General features: G+C 31.0%; 1 protein-coding gene across 13 annotated transcripts in view; it reads left to right on the top strand.

The window, feature by feature from the left end:
* The window catches only part of LOC114325428 (muscle calcium channel subunit alpha-1), a 759,065-nt gene that overhangs the window by 433,945 nt on the left and 304,155 nt on the right, over window positions 1-20,965 (top strand). For all 13 annotated transcript variants that reach the window (XM_050663510.1, XM_050663508.1, XM_050663509.1 and 10 more), the window contains exons 6-9: window positions 5,994-6,146; window positions 12,705-12,895; window positions 16,945-17,048; window positions 17,104-17,510. In XM_050663510.1, the coding sequence (XP_050519467.1) occupies window positions 5,994-6,146; window positions 12,705-12,895; window positions 16,945-17,048; window positions 17,104-17,510 (855 nt within the window). The remainder of the gene's footprint in view (window positions 1-5,993; window positions 6,147-12,704; window positions 12,896-16,944; window positions 17,049-17,103; window positions 17,511-20,965) is intronic.

The following is a 20,965-nucleotide window of genomic DNA, read 5'->3' as shown; positions in this document are numbered from 1 at the left end:
CCTCTGGTAGTAGCCAGAAACGATTATTTCTTTTTTTATTCTTTTTTTTTAAATAATTTATTCTTTATTTAAAACTTTAAGAACTATGTGTGCCCGGTACTATAAAACTATTTGACATATCCTTATGGTACTTGACAGACAGTGTAGGCACTGTACACCCTACTAAATTATGTTACCATAATAATCGTTTAACCATTAATAACCCAAATAATCGTTTCTGGCTATTACCAGAGGCGTACGACAGGAGAAAGTGAATGGTCGACCCTTCTCAAATTCTACGCCACTGATGAAACTGCTATTTTAGCATAATTTTTAGATTCTCCAATACTTTCAATGCAAATAACATACTCTTCATTCGTAACGATAAAGTCATTAGTTTTCGAGATATTTGAAGTTAAAAATAAAAATGCACACGTATTTTGATTACCTAATGTATTATGCTCCTTCGTTTTTAGCTTCAAATATCTCAAAAACTAATCGCTTAATCGTTACGAATGAAGAGTATGTTTTTTGCGTAGAAAGTATTGGAGAATCAAAAAATTGCACTAAAATAGCAATTCCGCCAGTGGCGTAGAATTTGGGAAAGTTCAACCATTTATGTTACCCCGTCGTACGCCTCTGGTAGTAGCCAGAAACCTTTGTTTAACATAATTTAATAGATTGTACAATACCAGCACCACTTACCAAATTTTGTGTTGTTGTCCCATGCCTTTCAGGAAATATTCAAAAATAAATAAAATAAAAGTTTAACTTTGACACCCTGTATTTCGGATATTATCAACTTTTGTACTAAGGTACTAAGTTAGCTTAAATCGACCTATTTTAACCTCAGGAATCTAAGGTTAAGCTATGGCCCATTCTTTACGAAACACACTGTATATGGTTAACTAACAACGAGAATGGATATTTTATGCGCTTAAAATTCTTCTAAATATTTCAAAACCTCAATTCCTGTTTTGATCCAATGCTTATTCTTAAATGAGATATCTTCGCCTGTCTTATGTTATCTGGTGCCAGTTTCTTTCTGCCTTTCTTTAATGTCGTCGAACCATTTTTTGGCGGTCTTGCTACGCCTCGTTTATGTGCTCTTAGTCGCCATTGTACTATTCTCTTTGCCAACTTCTCTTCGCTTTCTCTTGCCACATAGCCTGCCCATTGCCATTTAGATTTTGCAATAGCTTCGATAACATTTTTACTTCGGTTCTTCTTCTTAAATCTTCGTTTCTCATATGATCTCTTAAGTTTACATTTCTCATGTCTTTCTAAAGCTCTTTGAGTTGTGCTAAGTCTATTGAGAGATTGGTTAGTAAGTGTCATGGTTTCCATTCCACAAGTCATGACAGAAAGGATACATGTGTCAAAATATTTCGCTTTAAATTAACTAGGACTTTTGGATCTTTCCGTCTTTTTTAGACTTTTGGAGATTATACAGGGTGTCCCGAAAAGATTGTCATAAATAATTATACCACAGATTCTGGGGTCTAAAATAGGTTGATTGAAGCTCACTTACCTATATACAATAGTGGACACAAAAAAACTTACAGCTCTTTAAAGTTAAAAAATGAAAATCGATTTTTTTTTTCATATGTCGAAAGCTCCTAGAGATTTTTTATTGAAAATGGACATGTGGCATTCTTATGGTAGTAACATCTTAAAAATAAATTAAAGTGAAATTTGTGCACCCCAAAAATTTAATGGGGGGTTTTGTTCCTTAAACCCCCCCAAACTTTTGTGTACGTTTCAATTAAACTATTATTGTGTCACCATTAGTTAAACACAATGTTTTTAAAACTTTTTGCTTGTTAGTACTTTTTCGATAAGACAATGTTTATCGAGATATTTTGAATATTTGTCGAATCCACCACATATTTGTATATGGTTAAGTTCGATTATAGAGATAATAATCTGAAAATTTATTTATAATTTAAATTAATAGGTATATTTTGAAAAAGAAGCCACATCTCGATAAAAGGTGACTTATCAAAAAAGACTGAGGCAAAAAAGTTTTAAAAAGTCTGTGTTTAACTATTGGTACCACAATAATAGTTTAATTGGAACGTACACAAACATATGGGGGGTTTAAAGGAACAAAACCACCATACATTTTTTATGTAAGTATTTTAAAAAAGAAGCCGTATATCGATAAAAACTGGCTTATCGAAAAAATATCAAGAGGTAAAAAAGTTTTAAAAACGTTGTGTTTAACTAATGGTAGCACAATAATAATTTAATTGAGACGTACAAGAAAGTTTGGGGGGGGGGGTTTAAGGCAACATAAACCCCCATAAACTTTTTATGGGGTGCACAAATTTCACTATAGTTTTTTTTAAGATGTTCCTGCCATAAGAATTCCACATGTCCATTTTCAATAAAAAATCTCTAACAGTTTTCGATATATTGGAAAAAAATTATTTTCATTTTGTAACTTCAAAGGGCTGTAACTTTTTTTGTGTGCATATTTGTACCAAGTTAAGTTAGGTTCAATCGGACTATTTTTGACCCCAGAATGTGTGATAAAATTTATGACCAATTTTTACGGGACACCCTGTATAATGTAACTGTAATAGGTTTGTTCTAGCATCAATTTCAAACGGATTGAAACTATCAAAAGCATGCGCACTTTTTTGATGGCGTTCAAGCACACAAATTACTAGTTTGAAACTACTAGTCGAGCGTGCTAACGAAAGTAAATTTTGATTGGGAAACTGGCTTAATAGTCCAGGGCGCATCTGTTTTGAGATGGACGTTGTAAGGTGACTCAATTTTTTTTGCAGAAATTGCTTGAAAATAACTCAAATAATAATATTTGAGTTATACTCCCGCTCAAAATGGCCCGGAACATTGTTTAAATAATCAAAATGTCAAAATATGAAGAAAAAATTCGACTTTTTTTATTGGTTTTTTAATTATAACTTTAAAACTGTTCATTTTTGAGAAAAGTTGTACTGACATAAAAGTTGCGTAATTAAATTTGCTACAATACAGAATTGGTTAAAAATTTAAAAAATGGTCACTCTTGTTGCAAAATAGCAATAATTGCGAAAAAACCATACAAAAACAAGTATTCCCAATTTACGTCTTTCAACCATTTATGCTATACTTAGGACATTCATATTTCACCCAGAAAAACTTTATGATGTAGTAAAACAACACTGTAAATTTCATTAAGATCGGTTTAACAGATTTTACAAAATAAATTTTGCAATCCAGCTTTCGCAAAAAAAATTAATTTCTTTAAAATATTGCAGGACTGAAAATAAAGCAGATAACAAGTTGAATTTTTTTTTGCTTATAGAAATGTACTGTACCTTTCATTTGCAATTTGCAAAATTAAAATCGATTAATTACCACGGTGTCAGAAATTTCTTTAAATAAACATTAATTTTTGGTGCTACGCGCAGGACATCCGTGTTCGATTAACACAAGTTGATTTCCACCAAAATTTCTTCCAATCTTTATCTGATATATTATTTTCTTACTCTATATTTTGTTGTATTTTAATATTTTAATTCCACAAAAATCAAACTAATTTTATTATTGTTTGTGAAATATTGTTTAAACAATTGCGTATGTTTAAAAATATAAACTTTTATTCTCTAAGTTAAAATATATGAACAAAAAAAGTTTTTGCTAAAAAAAGTGTTATTTCAAAGGATAGAGTATGTGTTTTTATTTTGCAATAAACAAATTTATTTATTTATATCGAAATGTAATAAAAATTAAAATGTATCAATCATTATCAAAGGTCATTGGAATGCCCAAGCAGAGCAAACTATCAGCTGTCCTGCGCATAGCACCAATAATTAATGTTTATTTAAAAAAATTACTGACGCCGTGGTAGTTAATCGATTTTAATTTTAAAAATTGCAAATGAAAGGTACAGTACACTTCTATACGCAAAAAAATTTCAACTTGCTATCTGCTTTATTGTTAGTCCTGTAACATTTTGAAAAAATGAATTTTTTTTGCGAAAGCTGGATTGCAAAATTTATTTGGCAAAATCTATTGAACCGATCTTAATGAAATTTACAGTGTTGTTTTACTGTATCATAAAGTTTTTCTATGTGAAATATGAAGGTTCTAAGTGTGGCATAAATGGTTGAAAAATTTAAAATGCGAATACTTGTTTTTGTATGGTTTTTTCGCAATTATTGATATTTTTCAACAAGGGTGACTATTTTCTAAATTTTTAACCACCTCTATAGTGTAAAAAATAGAATTACGCAACTTTTATGTCAGCACAACTTTTCTCGGAAATGAATACTTTTAAAGTTATAATCAAAAAACGAAGAAAAAAATCGAATTTTTCCTTCATTTTTTGACATTTTGATTATTTAAACAATGTTCCGGACCTTTTTGAGAGGGACCTATTTTCAAGCAATTTCTGCAAAAAAATTTGAGTCACCTCTCAACGTCCAAATGTACTAATATTTTTACAGATGCGCCCTGGTCTATAAAACGGTCAAAAGAATTTGCCGATTTTGTTCGGATTTTCAGTTTGTGACCGTCGCAGTGTAATTATTTGTTTGAGGTTGATCAATTTTAAATGAAATATGTTTTGACTATGGTACTTACCATTATTTACGTTTATAACATTAATGTTCAATATTTAGCAAAAATCTTGAAAATATGGATACTTATAAGAAAAATGTCTTTCTAATCTAACCTCAATATTATAAATAACAACAAACAATTTGACGTTGGTATTTACTCCGATAAAAAAGAGTTCTAGCAAAAAACAGTTTGTTACCAGTTTGTGGATTAAACATGCACAGTAAAGCAGTACAATAATCTGGTGTCAAACCATACAAAACTACATGAACGAACCTATTATTGTAATAATATATAAACACACCGACAAGTCTGACTGGTCAAAAACAATTAAAATACAATAGTTCCCCGTGAATAGGTGAAGCACGTGAAAGGTACGGGAAAAGAATCTTTACCCACGGGTCGAGCAAGGCCGGTGAACGGGGCCTATCCCCATTGTCGCGCCGTTCCGTTGTATAGTAAACTATCCAATGTCTTTCATATCACACGTTTTTTCAACGTGCCCCACAAGACAGCGGTTTCATACATGGTCCGTTCTAACATACATCAGCCTTTACTCAGAATATTGTCATCATCATTTCATGGAATTTAGTGACTACAATTGTTTAACATTTTTTTTTAAATCCGTGTAAAAATTCCAGCTTTTAGAATATGTAATTTTTTTTTTGTACGAATAATAACAAGAAAGTTATTCAAAAATTTAGTAAGGAAAAATTGACGATAATTTTGCACAATTATTTATTACTAATAAGTGCTTTTTTTATTCACTTTTTTTTAGCCAATTTAAAAGTTGAGCTCATTCTCTTTCATTTGACACCTGTAGAATGACTATAACATCATTTTTTTTCTGACTTATGATATTGCAAAAAAAAGCTCTCTGGGAAAAATAATTTGAATAAAATTTAAACAATTAAATGAATAGCTTTGAAATTTTTGTCACATATTAAGCACCAAAGAACCCTTATTTGACAAAAATTTCAAAGCTGTACAGTAATTTTTACAATAGTTATTGCGAAATTAATTTTTTTGAAGTTTCGACCTTTTTTCAGAATTATATTAACAATAAATGAGTATATCAACCTTTGTAATATGCCATTTTAAAGCTTTTTACATGCTCTCGAAGATTTTTATACTAGAAAAACCATAAGTTTCACTGTTTTCCATTGATTTGAAAACAGGAAAAAGGCCGTTTTTAACACTAAATTTTTTATAAATAAAAATGGCCGCCAAATCCTTCGCAGGAAATAGTTACAATTTGTTCTTATAGATATTACCTGTCGAAAAAACGCTTTAGTACCCTAGCTGTTGAAGTGTCACGAACAGGGTATATTTTTGCCTTATTACTCTTGCCTATTATGATTACAATGTAAATCTTTATAACTTCTGAAATACTTTACTATATTTCAATTTGAGCATATTCTTATAAACTTTATCTTTTACAGGTTTACAAGTTGTGTTAAACTCAATTCTTCGTGCCATGGTGCCTTTACTGCATATAGCTCTGTTAGTACTATTTGTTATTATTATTTATGCAATCATTGGGTTGGAATTATTCTCAGGAAAATTGCATATGACTTGTTATGATAACACAACAGGTAAGAGCTGTTTCTATCTAAAAAACTGATTCACATAGAACATGACATGTTTAAATCGGGTTTCGTCAAAAACTCCAAAAGGTATCTTAGACCCTGAACACATGAGGGCGTTAGACGTCGCGTTTGCCTAACGCCGTGTTTCAAGTTACCAAGAAACAAAATGGTATCGCAGAATGCAAGCGTGGATTTATCAGATTTTATCAGGTAAATCGCGGCATTAAGCGCTCTCATATGTACGTGGTCTTACTAATGTTTGTCGATGTGCTATTCGATGTTTAGATTAGATGTCAATGTGAGAGTTTTTTATTTGCAATTTAAAATATTTTTTTTGGTATTTTGTTTTGGTTTTTATTATTGACAAGACGATAAAATAAAATATTGGCAATTTTTAAATTATTCGTGGCATATTTTTAATAATACAGTTAATACAAAATATGGAATATATTCTAAGGGACAGCTACGTCACCGTGGGCTTTTCATATTTGATTGGTCCACCCAAGTTATTCTAATGTATTTTTAGTTTCTGACTACGAGTTTCGTGGGTGGGTTTCAATCCATGTGGTAAAACAATTGTTATAAACAATTTAATTGTTTATAAGGCTCTAGCTCGTAAACTAATAGAGATAAACTTTTTTTCAAATAAAATTTATTTCATGAAAGAGAACAAAGAAAATGGCGTTTACTACATTTTAATCCAATAATTATAACTCGAGCTATTGTACAATTAATGCAAAATGGTGGCAAAATAAGTATTTTCGAAGCTTTTTCAATCGTAACTCGGCTTCTACGCATGCACATGTACTTTACAATGTATCATTTTAATTTGTAGACTTTCAAACATAATTTGTTAAATTACTCTATCGTTGTTTGTATTAAAGTTACACCCGTTTGAAGTTGTAATTTTCTTAAAAAGATTGTAAATTTTTGTTTATAAGGGTTTCAAGCAAAGGCTATAGCGGGATAAGATGGTCAAAAATGCCCCCGCACCGAGCAGCGCCGCTACTTATGTTTTCGATAAAGGATATAAAATTATGCACTCATGCAAATTTTTAGCTTCCCAGAGGTCCTAGAACCTCTTAAATCGAGAAAAGAAGAATTTTTAGGTTTTCTTTTTTTGAGCGCAATTTTAATTTCAAAAATCTGAAAAGCCTAAAACAGCCTGATTCTTTCCAGATTTTTGTAATAAAAAATGAGCCCAGGAAAATTTTATGAAATTTTCAAAACATTTTTAGGTTATGTAAATATGATTTGGCCAACTATTAACTAGTATTTTTTTGTGTATTTTTTGTCGTTATTTTGAATGGCAGAGACAGAATTTTAATATCTGAGCGGAATGAACGAAAAAATTGAAAAAACCGTTTTTGGCTGTCTCGAGATGCATCTCGGGACAGCCAATTTTAGGATTTAGGATCCTGACTACAACAACTGATAAAACTACTAAAAGTGTGAATTTTGTCATAAAATTTGGTATGTGGGCTTATAATAATATTTGGAACAGCTTTTCCAAATAACTTTTTTCGATATCTCTAACGCGAAGCAAATCGAATCGCATATCGAAAATTCACCCTGTTTGTGGATTCGCAGTAGACCGCGTTTAAAATTTAAATTTCCTGTGCCAAATTTCAAATCTGTATATATTTTTAGCCGAAATATAAGGGTGTCTTCATCTTAAATGCGACACACTGTATATTATCATTTTGATATAATTTATTGCAACTAATATAGTCGTATTTTTTATACCTAGATTCAAAATATACATTCAAAATACTGACTAATTCACTAATTTTATCATAAAAAGTTCAAATTGATTGCATTGAAGTATTGAACCAATTAATATGTAATAATATATACGGTTAGCACGATTTTTATTTATTTTGGTGGGTAGGGGTTTTCTAATGCGGCCGATATTATAGTGATAATTACATTGTTGTCATGTCTTCCGTTTTTCTAAATATCTAATTAAATTGTTTTACTTCAATTGGAATACCCTGTATATTTTTTGCGTTTTGAAGTTTTTAAGAAATACTAATTATTTTTAATATTATATTATATAAAATACATTTTTTCTTCCCAATGATCCAAAGAATGTAAAATAATGTCTACACGGGCCGAAAAAATTTATTTTTATTTGTTTAAATTTTTTTTAAATACATGTAGCAATAACTCCGAAACTATGGCATTTAGGTATAGGGAATATAACATGAAAAATAATCAGTATTTCTTAAGGACTTCAAAATACAAAATACATACAGGGTGTTCCATTTGAAATAAGAAAGTTCATTAGATTTCCAGAAAAACGGAAGATCTGACAACAATATAATTATCACTATAATATCGGCTGCATCAGAAAACCCCTACCCACCAAAACCTATAAAAATCGTGCAAGATGTTTCCGGGATAATTGAGGGTTTCTATACATAAAACTCACTCTGTGTACATATTATAATTATAATATATAATATATTATAATTATAATATATTATTATAATATATTATATTATAATTATTATAATAATATTATATTAATACGCATTAATTGGTTCATTACTTCAATGCAATCAATTTGAACTTTTTATGATAAAATTAATGAATTAGTCAGTATTTTGAATGTATATTTTGAATTTAGGTATAAAAAATACGACTATATTAGTTGAAATAAATTATCAAATTGATAATATACAGTGTGTCGCATTTAAGATGAAGACACCCCTATATTTCGGCTATCAAAATATATACAGATTTGAAATTTGGCAGTCATACAGGTTGATGGTTCACAATTTTTAAAATAGTCAACTGAAATTTAAATTTTAAACGCGGTCTACTGCGAATCCACAAACAGGGTGAATTTTCGATATGCGATTCGATTTGCTTTGCGTTAGAGATATCGAAAAAGTTATTTGGAAAAGCTGTTCCAAATATTATTATGAGCCCACATACCAAATTTTATGACAAAATTCACACTTTTAGTGGTTTTTTATGTTGTAGTCAGGATCCTAAATCCTAAAATTGGCTGTCCCGAGATGCATCTCGAGACAGATCAAAACGGTTTTTTTTCAATTTTTTCGTTCCTTCCGCTCAGATATTAAAAATAATGTGTGTGTACTTTGTACGCACGTAAGAAGTTATACTTGTATTATATGATTTCTTTTTTTAAACACCAAACTAATTTTGTGCTTACCGCTTTCAAAAAAATAAAAAAAAAGTATAGGATTTTACTGGATTCGAACTCAAGACCTCTCGATCTCTGGCCGAATGCTAGACCAAATGCGCTACGAAGACTGTGGCTGTATCGGTTCGAACGTACCTAATGACAATTCACGGTAACAAACAGACAAGGTGATGTATAATAAATATACAATAAAATGTTTTAATAATACTAATCTTACTCCTGAGGAAGACAAATCCAAAGACACAAAAATTATAATAAATATATTTACTAAAAACACTAATATATTCTTTTCACACCTTTTCTTGCACTGATATATTTATACATAACTAGAAATATTTAGCAAATAAACGCCATACTGTTTTCGTGCGCATGCGCGCAGTATTATGAAATTTTAATCTCAATCGCGCCTAAAGAAGTATAACTTCAAAAATTCTGCCTCTGCCGTTCAAAAGAACGACAAAAAATACACAAAAAAATACTATTTAAAAGTTGGCCAAATCATATTTCCATAACCTAAAATTTTTTTGAAAATTTCAAAAATTTTTGCTGGGCTCATTTTTTATTACAAAAATCTGAAAAAATCTGACTGTTTTTTATTCAAAATATACATCCTCTTGAATTTTTTAAGATTTTTTAAATTAAAATTGCGCTCACAAAAAAATAAAACCTAAAACTTCTTCTTTTCTCGATTTAAGAGGTTCTAGGACCTCTGGGAAGCTAAAAATTTGCATGAGGGCATAATTTTATAATATTTATCGAAAACATAAGTAGCGGCGCTGATCGGTGCGGGGGCATTTTTGACCATCTTATCCCGATATAGCCTTTGAGCAATAAACAACATTTATACTTTATTTTTTACGTAAATACATTTATTTAATCAAAAGCATTTATAGAAGAACTCAAAAGAAACATTTTGAGCTTGTGATAATTTTCGTAGGTTTGTTTTTGTCCAAGATATCGATATTTTAATAGGAGGCTCCGAGGAGCAAAATCGGCTCGCAGCGAAAAGGTACGCGCGCGAACCGCTTGATACAATTTATAGTTCTTCTTCTTCATCTTCAGCTTTAAATAATCCAACTTTGGACATGGACCTCCTCCAATGCAATTCAGTGTTTCTGCTTTGCGCCACTTGCTTCCAGTTGTGTCCTCCAATCTTCTTAATGTCATCAGCCCATCTCATTTGTGGCCTTCCTGTACCTCTCCTTCATAACCATGGTCTCCATTATTGTATTTCGTGATTCCATCTTTTATCCTTCAGTCGAGCATTGTGTTCTGCGAAGCACCATTGTAATTTGGCCACATGTTCTCCTGCGTCTTTTACTTTGGTTTTGCTTCTAATCCATTTGCTTGCTTTTTTGTCTACAAGTCTCACCCCGAGCATTGATCTTTCCATCTCTCTTTGTGCCTTTACTATTTAATCCATATTTTCCTTGGTGAGAGCCCACGTATGTGGACCATAAGTGAGTATAGGAAGGATACACTGATCGTAAACTCTGGTTTTCAAATATTTTCCAACTCAGTTTTCAAAGATCCAACTCCGTTTTCCAAATCCTGCCCAAGCTAACCTTATTCTTCTGGTAATTTAGGCAGTTTAAATAACTGTACACATTATAGTTAATACATTCATATTCATTTTTGAAGATCATAGTACAATTTTCTTTTATAATTCCTATAATTTAATCATCATAATTATTAAAGTAGATCCCTTTCATTCTATTGCCTTTTACGTTCAATTTTTTTACTAAATTAGAAAAAAAAAACATAAAAACTAAGATTTCAGAAATATGTATAACTTAAAAGGATATTGTTCTTATTTATTAATATTATTTTTACAAACATTTTCTTTCATGCATCTACATCGAAATATACAGGAAATCTCAGCTTTTTTACATTTACATAAGTTTTTAGAGCAACTTTACATTTACATGGAGGTATAAGTCTATCCTTGCACGAATTAAAATTAAAACTTTTTGGGGCTTCAGAGTCTCATTATATATGAAATATCCAAATAGTGGATCGAGATTTTTTGCAGCATCATCAAGGCACATCAATTGTGTGTACACTACATAAAATGCTCGTTTTATATGCAATTGGATTGATTTAGATGTTGGTGGCATATATTCAACACGAGAAACAAATCAATGATCATATAAACAAAAGCGTCATTTATCAAAACTTTTTACATTTTCCGAGTTTCTCAGAACCTTTACCGAAAATCCTTTCGCTAGTGTAAGATTTTGTTGAATAGATATTTCTCAAAAAGGACTATAGTTTTATAACGGTTTTATTATGTTGTAAAAAAACCTATTTTAAAATATTAATTCTTTAGGATCAATGACTCCTTTTCGAGATAGCAACGAATAGAAGATTATTGACAGTTGATAAATTATACCTTTGCGAAAATGTTGTAAAATTTTTTCAGGGTTTGTTTTTCATGCTTTAGCTTTTGTGCCAACTTTATATCAGAGTTCATTGATGTTCCTTTTGATTTCTTCTACAATTACAGTTACTTCAAGTATAAATAGTTTTTGCTTAACATAAAACTCTTATACACAAATTAATTTACACATTTTGAAGAAAATTACAATTTCAAGATGTTGTTCTGAAGCTATTTCCTTGTGGCATTTTTATAATGAAGTATTTTTAATCGGAAATAAGCCACAATTTTACTAAAAAAAATGAATTTATTAACGTTTCGACGCTTAAGTCGGGTGTCGTTGTCAAAATATTATTTTGTATTTTGACAACGACACCCGACTTGGGCGTCGAAACGTTAATAAATTCATTTTTTTTGGTAAAATTGTGGCTTATTTCCCATTAAAAATACTTCATTACAATTTCAAATGGGTATAACTTTAATAAAAATAAAGGTAAAATAATTTAACAAATTTTTTTTGAAAGTCTATTGATTAATCTTTCAAATGAGCCTCTGTAAAGCTCATTTGCATGTGTAGAAGCCAGTTACAATCGAAAAAGCTTCTAAAAATACTTACTTTGCAACCATTTTGCACTAATTTTACAATATCTCAAGTTAAAATTATTGGATTAAAATTTTGTAATCGCCATTTTCTTTGTTTTTTTTTTCAAGGAATAAATTTTATTTGAAAATAAATTTTTTACCTCTTATACTTTACGAGCTGGAGTCTTATAAACAATTAAATTGTTAATAACAGTTCTTTGTCCACTCAGATCGAAATTCCACCCTCGAAATTCGTAATCAGCAGCCAAAAAGGCATAAAAAAATTAGGTGAACAGGCCACGATGATCTAACTGGCTCCTAGAATAATAATACAAAGATTATAATAATAATACATTTAGCCATGTCTCCCTGCACCAATCTTTAATGTCCATATGAAGCTTTTGATTACCCATGTCTTTGTTTTTTATAGGTAAAGAGATGGACGAGCCTCACCCTTGCGGTGGGGGTTTTGATTGTTCTCAGATAGATGCGAACATGGTTTGTAAAGATGGCTGGACAGGTCCAAACGACGGTATTACCAATTTTGATAATTTTGGCCTCTCCATGTTAACTGTTTTCCAATGCATCACCCTCGAGGGCTGGACTGATGTACTTTATAATGTAAGTATTTACTTTACTTGTAAGTGAAAACAATACAGACATATGGAACACATTTAAAGATCTTACCTTGAAAGTAATGGAAAAATACACAACAATATTACACAGGCACAAAAAACAACAATGGATGGCTGATGAAATCCTGGAATTGATAGGGCAGAGAAGAAAACTGAAAAGTAACAAGACATAATACAAGGAAAACAGAAAATAGTTAAACAAAAAATAAAGGTGGCTAAAGAAAAATAGATGGAGGATAAATACAAGGAATTAGAAGTGTTGAATGAAAAGGAAACATTTAATATGTTTAAAAAAGTTAAAGAAGTAGCTGGTCTTTATCATAAGAAAACTCCACATACTATAACCGATTCGTCGGGAAACATGATAATAGACGAACACGAAATTCGAACAACCTAGTATAATTATATAAATGAACTGTATCATGATGATAGACCCGAAGAACTGGAGACTTTAGATGAATGTGAAGGACCAGAAATACTAAAATCGGAAATACTACATGCTATAAAATTGGCATAAAACAAGAAAGCCGTTGGTCCTGACCACACACCGGTAGAGATGTTAAAGCTCATAAATGAGGAAAACATTGGAATACTGGTCAAAATTTTCAATGGTGTTTATTCGACTGGTGATATCCCTGAAGATTGGGTAAAGTCTGAATTCATAACCCTACCAAAAAAAAATCAACGTCCAAAAAACTGTAGTGATTATAGAATTAGAAGCCTTATGAGTTACACTTTGAAAATATTTCTACGTATCACAGGATGAAACACAATTTTGCTTCAAAAATGGACTGGGAACCCGGTCTCTTTGCACTAAATGTATTATTGCAGAAATGCCGACATCAAAGAAAATACGTCTTTGCTGTATTTATTGACTATGAAAAGGCCTTTGATCTTGTAGAGCATCACAAATTAATTAAAATATTAAAGGATAAAGGAGTTGATGATAAAGACGTACGAATAATAGAAAAATTATACTGGCGTCAAACAGCGACAGCTGGCATAAATGGAAAATCAACAGGAATGTGTAAAATTCAAAGAGGTTTCAGACAGGGTTGTATACTGCCCCCACTGTTTTTTGTCCCCATTTGGAATGGAACGTGAAAGTTAATGGAATCCTGATAAATACAATAAGATATGCAGATGATACAGTTATTTTTAGGCTATTGATTATGTTCAAAATAAGAGAGCTAAAAGGAACTACAACTTTAACGGGATTTTATTGTCTCATATGGTCAATGGAACTCTAGATTTGAAAAAACCGCGGAGTGGTACCGTTTAAATGGGTGCGTTTTTGAGAAAGGGGTGAATTAGTCCCTAGGCACAGGGTAAATTAGGGTGAGTTCTATTCACTTTTGGTACAAACACTTCTACAGGAAACTTGTTACAGGTTAAATTTACTATCGAAATATTATATTTTAAAGTCAAAAGTATTTTTTTTACAAAATATATTCAAAAGAAAAACAAGAAAAAAACACGAAAGAAAGTAATTTTGTTTTTTGCCCCATAACTTTTTTCCACAGGGATATAGGTACAGGCATTGCTTCAGCAAAAAATTATTTCCATCCTTCCTCTTTAAAATGACGTTTGGTAGAAGTCACTAAGAATTATAGTTTCCGAAATAGGATTTTTCAAAATTTGCCGCTCACAGAATTTTTGAGCCATTTTCCCCATTATTTCGCAAACATTGTTCTGTAACTTTTTTCTGCGCATTTCTAGGCATACGCAATGGTACATTTAGTAGAAAGAGAAGTCAATTATATTTAAAATGGTCTATTAAATAAGGTTGTACGACTATTTTTAAACAAGTTATGCTTTTTCAAGATTTTATACTTTTAATGATTTTTGATATTTTTTATGATTGTTTTTTAAATTTCTCATTATGACTTTTTTTCTTGTACAATTAGGTATATACATTGTGTAATAAAAAAACTTATTTTCTTTACTTTAAAATGGTGAGTTGCAAACACCTTTAGGACTATTTTTAAACAAGATATAATTTGAGAAAAATTTTAAATTTCTTTATTTTTTTCAATTAGAAGAATATAATTGCATATTATTATAACATAATATTTAATTCCAAATAACTTTTCTTAATAACACTTTTCGATGTTGTGAAATATAAAGGTACTTAAAAGTGAAATATAAAGTACTCTTGAGCGAAATTTCTATTTTTTAACATATCTCGTACACTATTGATAAAATTTTATGTCTGATTACATCTTAGGTTTTAGACTATGCAGAGCATTTTATAAAGAATAATTTTTTTCATAAAGTTAATAATAAAAAGTTTTCTATATGGTTCCAAGTTAGTGGGACCTATTGCATGTGTATATGTCAAACTTTAAAAAAGCATATCTTGTTTAAAAATAGACCTAGAATTTTTTACAACACATTATTTTAAAGTAAAGAAAATAAGCTTTATTTTTTATTGCACGATGTATATACCTAAATATACAATAAAAAAAGTTATAATGAGAAATTTAAAAATAATCGTAAAATATATCAAAAATCATTAAAAGTATAAAATTTTGAAAAACCATATCTTGCTTAAAAATAGTCCCACAGCCTTCCACGATAGACCATTTTAAAGGTAATTGACTTCTCTTCCTACTAAATGTAACATTGCGTATACCTAAAGCTGCGTAAAAAAAGTTACAAAACAGTGTTTGCGAAGTAACAGGGAAAATGGCCCAAAATCGCTGTGAGTGGCGAAATTTGAAAAATCATATTTTAAAAACTATAAATCACAGAGACTTATACCAAACGTCATTTTAAAGAGGAAGGATGGAAGTTTTTTTTCTGTGAAGCAATGTCTATACCTATATTTCCGTGGAAAAAAGTTATGGGGCAAGAAACAAAAATTCTACCTTTCGTGTTTTTTTCTTGCTTTTATTTTGAATAAATTTTTCTAAAAAAAAATATTTTTGACTTTAAAATCTGACATTTTGATAGTAAATTTAACCTGGAAAATTTTTCCTGTAGACGTGTTTGTACCAAACGTGCATAGAACTCAGCCTAATTCGCCCTGTACCTAGGGACTAATTCACCTCTTTCTCAAAAACGCACCCCTTTAAATGGTAGCACTCCGCGGTTTTTTCATATTTAGAGGTCCATTGACTATATGAAACAATAAAACCCCGTTAACGTTGTAGTTCCTTTCTAAAATACATAATCAATAACCTATTTAAGTGATGACATGAATGGATTGCAATGTCTTTTAAATGCCATTGACACAGTGGGAAGAGAGTTTGGCCTAAACATAAACTGTTCAAAAACAAAATACATGATGTTTTACCGTTTAGCACACCAAGATTCACGGTTATAATGTTGATGATCATATAATTCAAAGAGTACCCAGTTTTAATTATCTTGGTTGTATTATTACTAAACAACTAGATCCAGATAAAGAGATAAAATGTAAAATCGAGATAACCCGCACATTTTTAAAAATGAGGTCATTCTTCTGTAATGATAACTTGCAACTTCAACTTCGAAAACGTATGATTAAATGTTACATTTGGTCAGTCCGCATATACGGTGTCGAAGCATAGACATTAAAAATATCCACAATGAATCCTTTGGAGGCTTTTGAAATGTGGCTGCACATACGTACATTAAAAATACCATGGACAGTTATGCTGACAAATGTGGCAGTCCTTAAGAGAGCAAATGCTACTCGCGAGCTGATTGATAATATCAAATGTAGAAAGATGGCCTATATAATATTCTTCAACTTATTATGATGGTTAAAATCGAAGAAAGCAGAGGAATTGGTAGAAAACAGGCCTCTTGGTTGAAGAATATCAGGGAGTGGACAGGTATAAAGAAAGCAGAGCAACTATTTAGAATAGCTCGAGACAGAGACAGTTTCGCCATGCTAATCGTCAACGTCAAGGGGACTGATAGGACACGTTAAGAAGAAGATAGCAAACTCGATTAACCGGTCTCCTCTTTCGTTTCTCTGGCCTATGCCGAACTTTACCAGTATATTCTTTAAGTACATATAGAGTAAAGTAAATATGTTATTTTCAGATACAAGATGCATTGGGCAGATCATGGCAGTGGATTTATTTTGTTTCGATGGTCATTCTAGGAGCATTTTTTGTGATGAATCTAATTCTTGGTGTGTTAAGTGGGTAAGTAGTCTTAGTTATACAGCCATCTGATCAATAAATAATAATAAAATATTAGTGAGTTTTCCAAGGAAAGAGAAAAAGCAAAAGCTAGAGGAGATTTCCACAAGTTAAGAGAAAAACAGCAGCTCGAAGAAGATCTTAGGGGTTATCTGGATTGGATTACGCAAGCTGAAGATATCGAACCAGAGGGCGAAGATCATCAAAACCAAGACAATAGAAATATAACTCAGAACGAGATGGAATCCACCGACCACATCGGAGAGGAGGAAGTTCAGCAGGAATCTTGGTTCAAACGGAAGAAAAAGAGCTTCGAGAGGGTTAACCGACGAATGCGAAGAGCATGCCGTAAAGCCGTCAAATCTCAGACATTTTATTGGCTTATTATTATTTTGGTATTTTTGAATACTGGAGTTTTAGCCACGGAACATTACAAGCAGCCACAATGGTTGGATGATTTCCAGGGTAAGTGAACACTTGTATTTATGAATATTTAATAAGTGTATGTCTTTTTAAATCGTCAGACATTTTCAATCTTTTTCGCAATATAACTTACTATAACACACTATTCCATTATGTTATATTAAAAAAACTTTTCAAATGTATTCTCTCATTTGCCCGATTATACAAGGTGTAACAAAAAGGCAGGTCATAAATTAAATCACATATTCTGGGACCAAAAATAGTTCGATTGAACCTAACTTACCTTAATACAAATGTGCGCATAAAAAGTTATAGCCCTTTCAAGTTACAAAATGAAAATCGATGTTTTCCAATATTTTTCTTTTGCTTAATGTTTATTTTGCAATCTGTTACTGTTACACCATACAATAACAATAAGCATACATGTTGACTGATACAATGTCATGAGAGAGAGTTTGTCCAATGATCCACTCTCTGTATGCATTGTTACATTCTTACATTTTATTTTAAAAATGATAAAATTTATAACATCACATTACATTGTGATTAAAAGAATAAAACTATAATGATTTAAAATGAATTTCATATTATTGCTGTTGGAATGGTAGATCCAAAGGTGCTTTTATTTTCGGCCTTCGGGTTTCTTCACTGTTGTCAAGCAGATTTATTACCAGTGTGTTTGGATGTTGCTCTAAGTGTCTTAGGTAGTTTGTGCTGAGCTGTTTGGTCACTGCAGTAACCGTTGACATCTCTAAACCATTATAAATGTCTCGGTTGGTTACAAACCAGGGAGCATCTACTATATACTGCGCAGGGCTTTTGACTGGAATATCTCGATGAGGGCAATGTTCGATTTAGATGCTGTTCCTCATAACTGGATTCCATAGGTCCACACTGGTTTGAGAACGGTATTGTACGCTAGTAATTTGTTCCGTACTGATAATTGTGATTTTCTGCCAAGGATCCAGTACAGCTCTTTTTCCTTTTGGTATCCAGCTACTTTCATTTATTTTCCATATATGGTACGCCAGGTTAGATGTTTGTCCAGGTGTATTCCTAAATATTTTACGCTGTCTGTTTTAGGAATTGTTTCATTGTTAAATGTGATGTTTAGCGTTTCACTATGGCATTTTCTAAATGTTATGTTTGCAGATTTACGATTTATTGTAATTCACCATTTTCTTGCCCACGTTGCTATATTGTTGTGATTGGTTTGTAGTATTGTCGCTGCTATTTCGGGATGTCTGTTTACTGCTAATATAGCTGTGTCATCCGCAAACGTAGAGGTTACTGTGTCGTCAGTACATGGCAGATCAGGCGTGAAGAGTAGGTATAAGATTGGGCCTAAGACACTTCCTTGTGGGACTCCTGATTTGATGATGCGTAGTTTAGTTACTTCATTTTCATATATGTCTCCAAAGTATCAATCTTCTAAATAGTATTTTAGAATCAAATATATTGTTGTTGGTAGCTGCTTTTTTAGTTTGTAATGGGTTCAAGGGGTACCATGAAACGACTGAAAAAAAAAACAACATAGTTAAAACAAATATTATTTATTCATTAACTATTTTGATTGGGAAATAAGCCAGAATTAAATTTAAAAACTAATTTTATTAACGTTTCGACGCCTTATCGGATGTCGTTATCAAAATACAAAATATTACTAAATTAAACAAAAATGTTGTTGCTTAATAAAAAATTCTTCCGATAATTTATTTAGTCTGACTCATTTATATCGGCAATTCAGACATATATTATACATTTTAAAGTAGAAGACTTTAAAATGATATTGCCAATATTTATGAGTTGCATTCCTGGGACTACTTTACTGAAAGATAGTTCATTAGATTACATGAAATCAACCCTAACCCAAGAAGATCCGCTACAAAAAATCATAGCATAATGTGATCTGTCTTGAAAAAGACAACCAAATGCAACGGTGACAGTAAAATTCTCGTGTTAGAGATTTCATAGTAAATCACGAGGGAAAACCAGGAAAAAACATCGTGATACTATCCCGACATCGTAAATATTTGGTCTTACATTTAGTTTCATCTCAAAACTAATAACAATTCTGATTTTAATAATATTATTTTAAATTATAAAAATAATATTATTAATACATAGATATATAAATAATACTAAAATATAAAATATGTACTAACTCGATATGGTATTGACTTACCAATCGTGGTATTTTATTTCTATTGACTTTCTCTTTTAGTATGGGTAACCACATCCTACTGCGTTCTACCGAGGAATTTGCGACACAATTGGTTTCATTTAGCACAATTAGAGCCGCTTCTTTGATTTTTATCTTTTTACTATCTGTTTCTTTCAGGACTATACTTGAATCTCTCCACTGAACTCTATGTTCATTATTCCATGCGTGTTGACATGTTTGAGATCTATCAAATTCTCTACTTAAATATTAGACTGATGTTCACTTATTCTAACGTTAAATGGTCTTGATATTTCACCTAAATAAAATTGTTCGCATTCACAAGGTATTTTATAAATGCAATTCTTTGTTCTTTCTTGTTCATTGTTAGGTTTAGTTTTAGATAGAATAGATCTCAATGTGTTTGTTGTTTTGAATGTTGTTGAAATGTTGAATTTATTTCCTATTGCTTTAAGTTTCTCGGATAGTCCGTTTATACATGGTATTGATATTTTCCTCGTATTATTTCTTGTGAATGTTGTTGGATCCCGTTCTAAGTTGTTCTGTTCCATTCGATCCAATCTTGACAATTCCTTATTTATAAACGATAAAGGATAATAATTTTTTAATAAAACAGATGTTAACAATTATTATTTTTCTCCTAAAAATGAATTTTGGTTAGAACAAGTAATTTTGGCTCTATCATATAAGGATTTAATGATTCCTTTTTAACGTTGATATTGTGATTTGGTTTCTAATTGAGATATCTGTTGGTGTGTGTTGGTTTTCTATACACTTGAGCCTAATATCCAGTATCCTTCTTTGAGACTAAAACATCGAGGAAAGGCAGGGTGTTATTACATTCCTTTTCCATTGTAAATTTTATTGTCTCTTCTTGATCGTTTATAACATTTAGGAATGTATTTATTGTATTTATTATATATTTATTTATTTAAATGTTTAATATATATTTAATAATTTTAAATTATTTATCCAATTAATTTAAAGTATGTAGTAAGAAAAGGCATCTGGAGTAAAAATAAGTTCAACTGGCCCTATGGAGCCACAAACATAAAATCTTTTTACATTTAACCGATGTTAAAATTGTTGAAAATCCCGAATGAAATTAAACCTTTTTGTCTCTGAGTATCCTGAGCCACAGCTGGATTTCCCAGCAGCATATTTATGTATATGTCTGTGCCATTAACCGAGGCAATATCATCGACAGGAGGCTCCACGAAGTTGTTGCAGTTTCGGTATCGTAGGAATTTGACCTCGTAGTCCTTATCATTATCTTTCATCTTGGTGATTCGACCAACGTAGAAATTGAACTGGC

The sequence above is a fragment of the Diabrotica virgifera genome, chromosome 10 (assembly GCF_917563875.1).
Source record: "Diabrotica virgifera virgifera chromosome 10, PGI_DIABVI_V3a".
Taxonomy (NCBI): domain Eukaryota; kingdom Metazoa; phylum Arthropoda; class Insecta; order Coleoptera; family Chrysomelidae; genus Diabrotica; species Diabrotica virgifera.
This window is presented reverse-complemented; position numbering and strand designations above follow the sequence as displayed.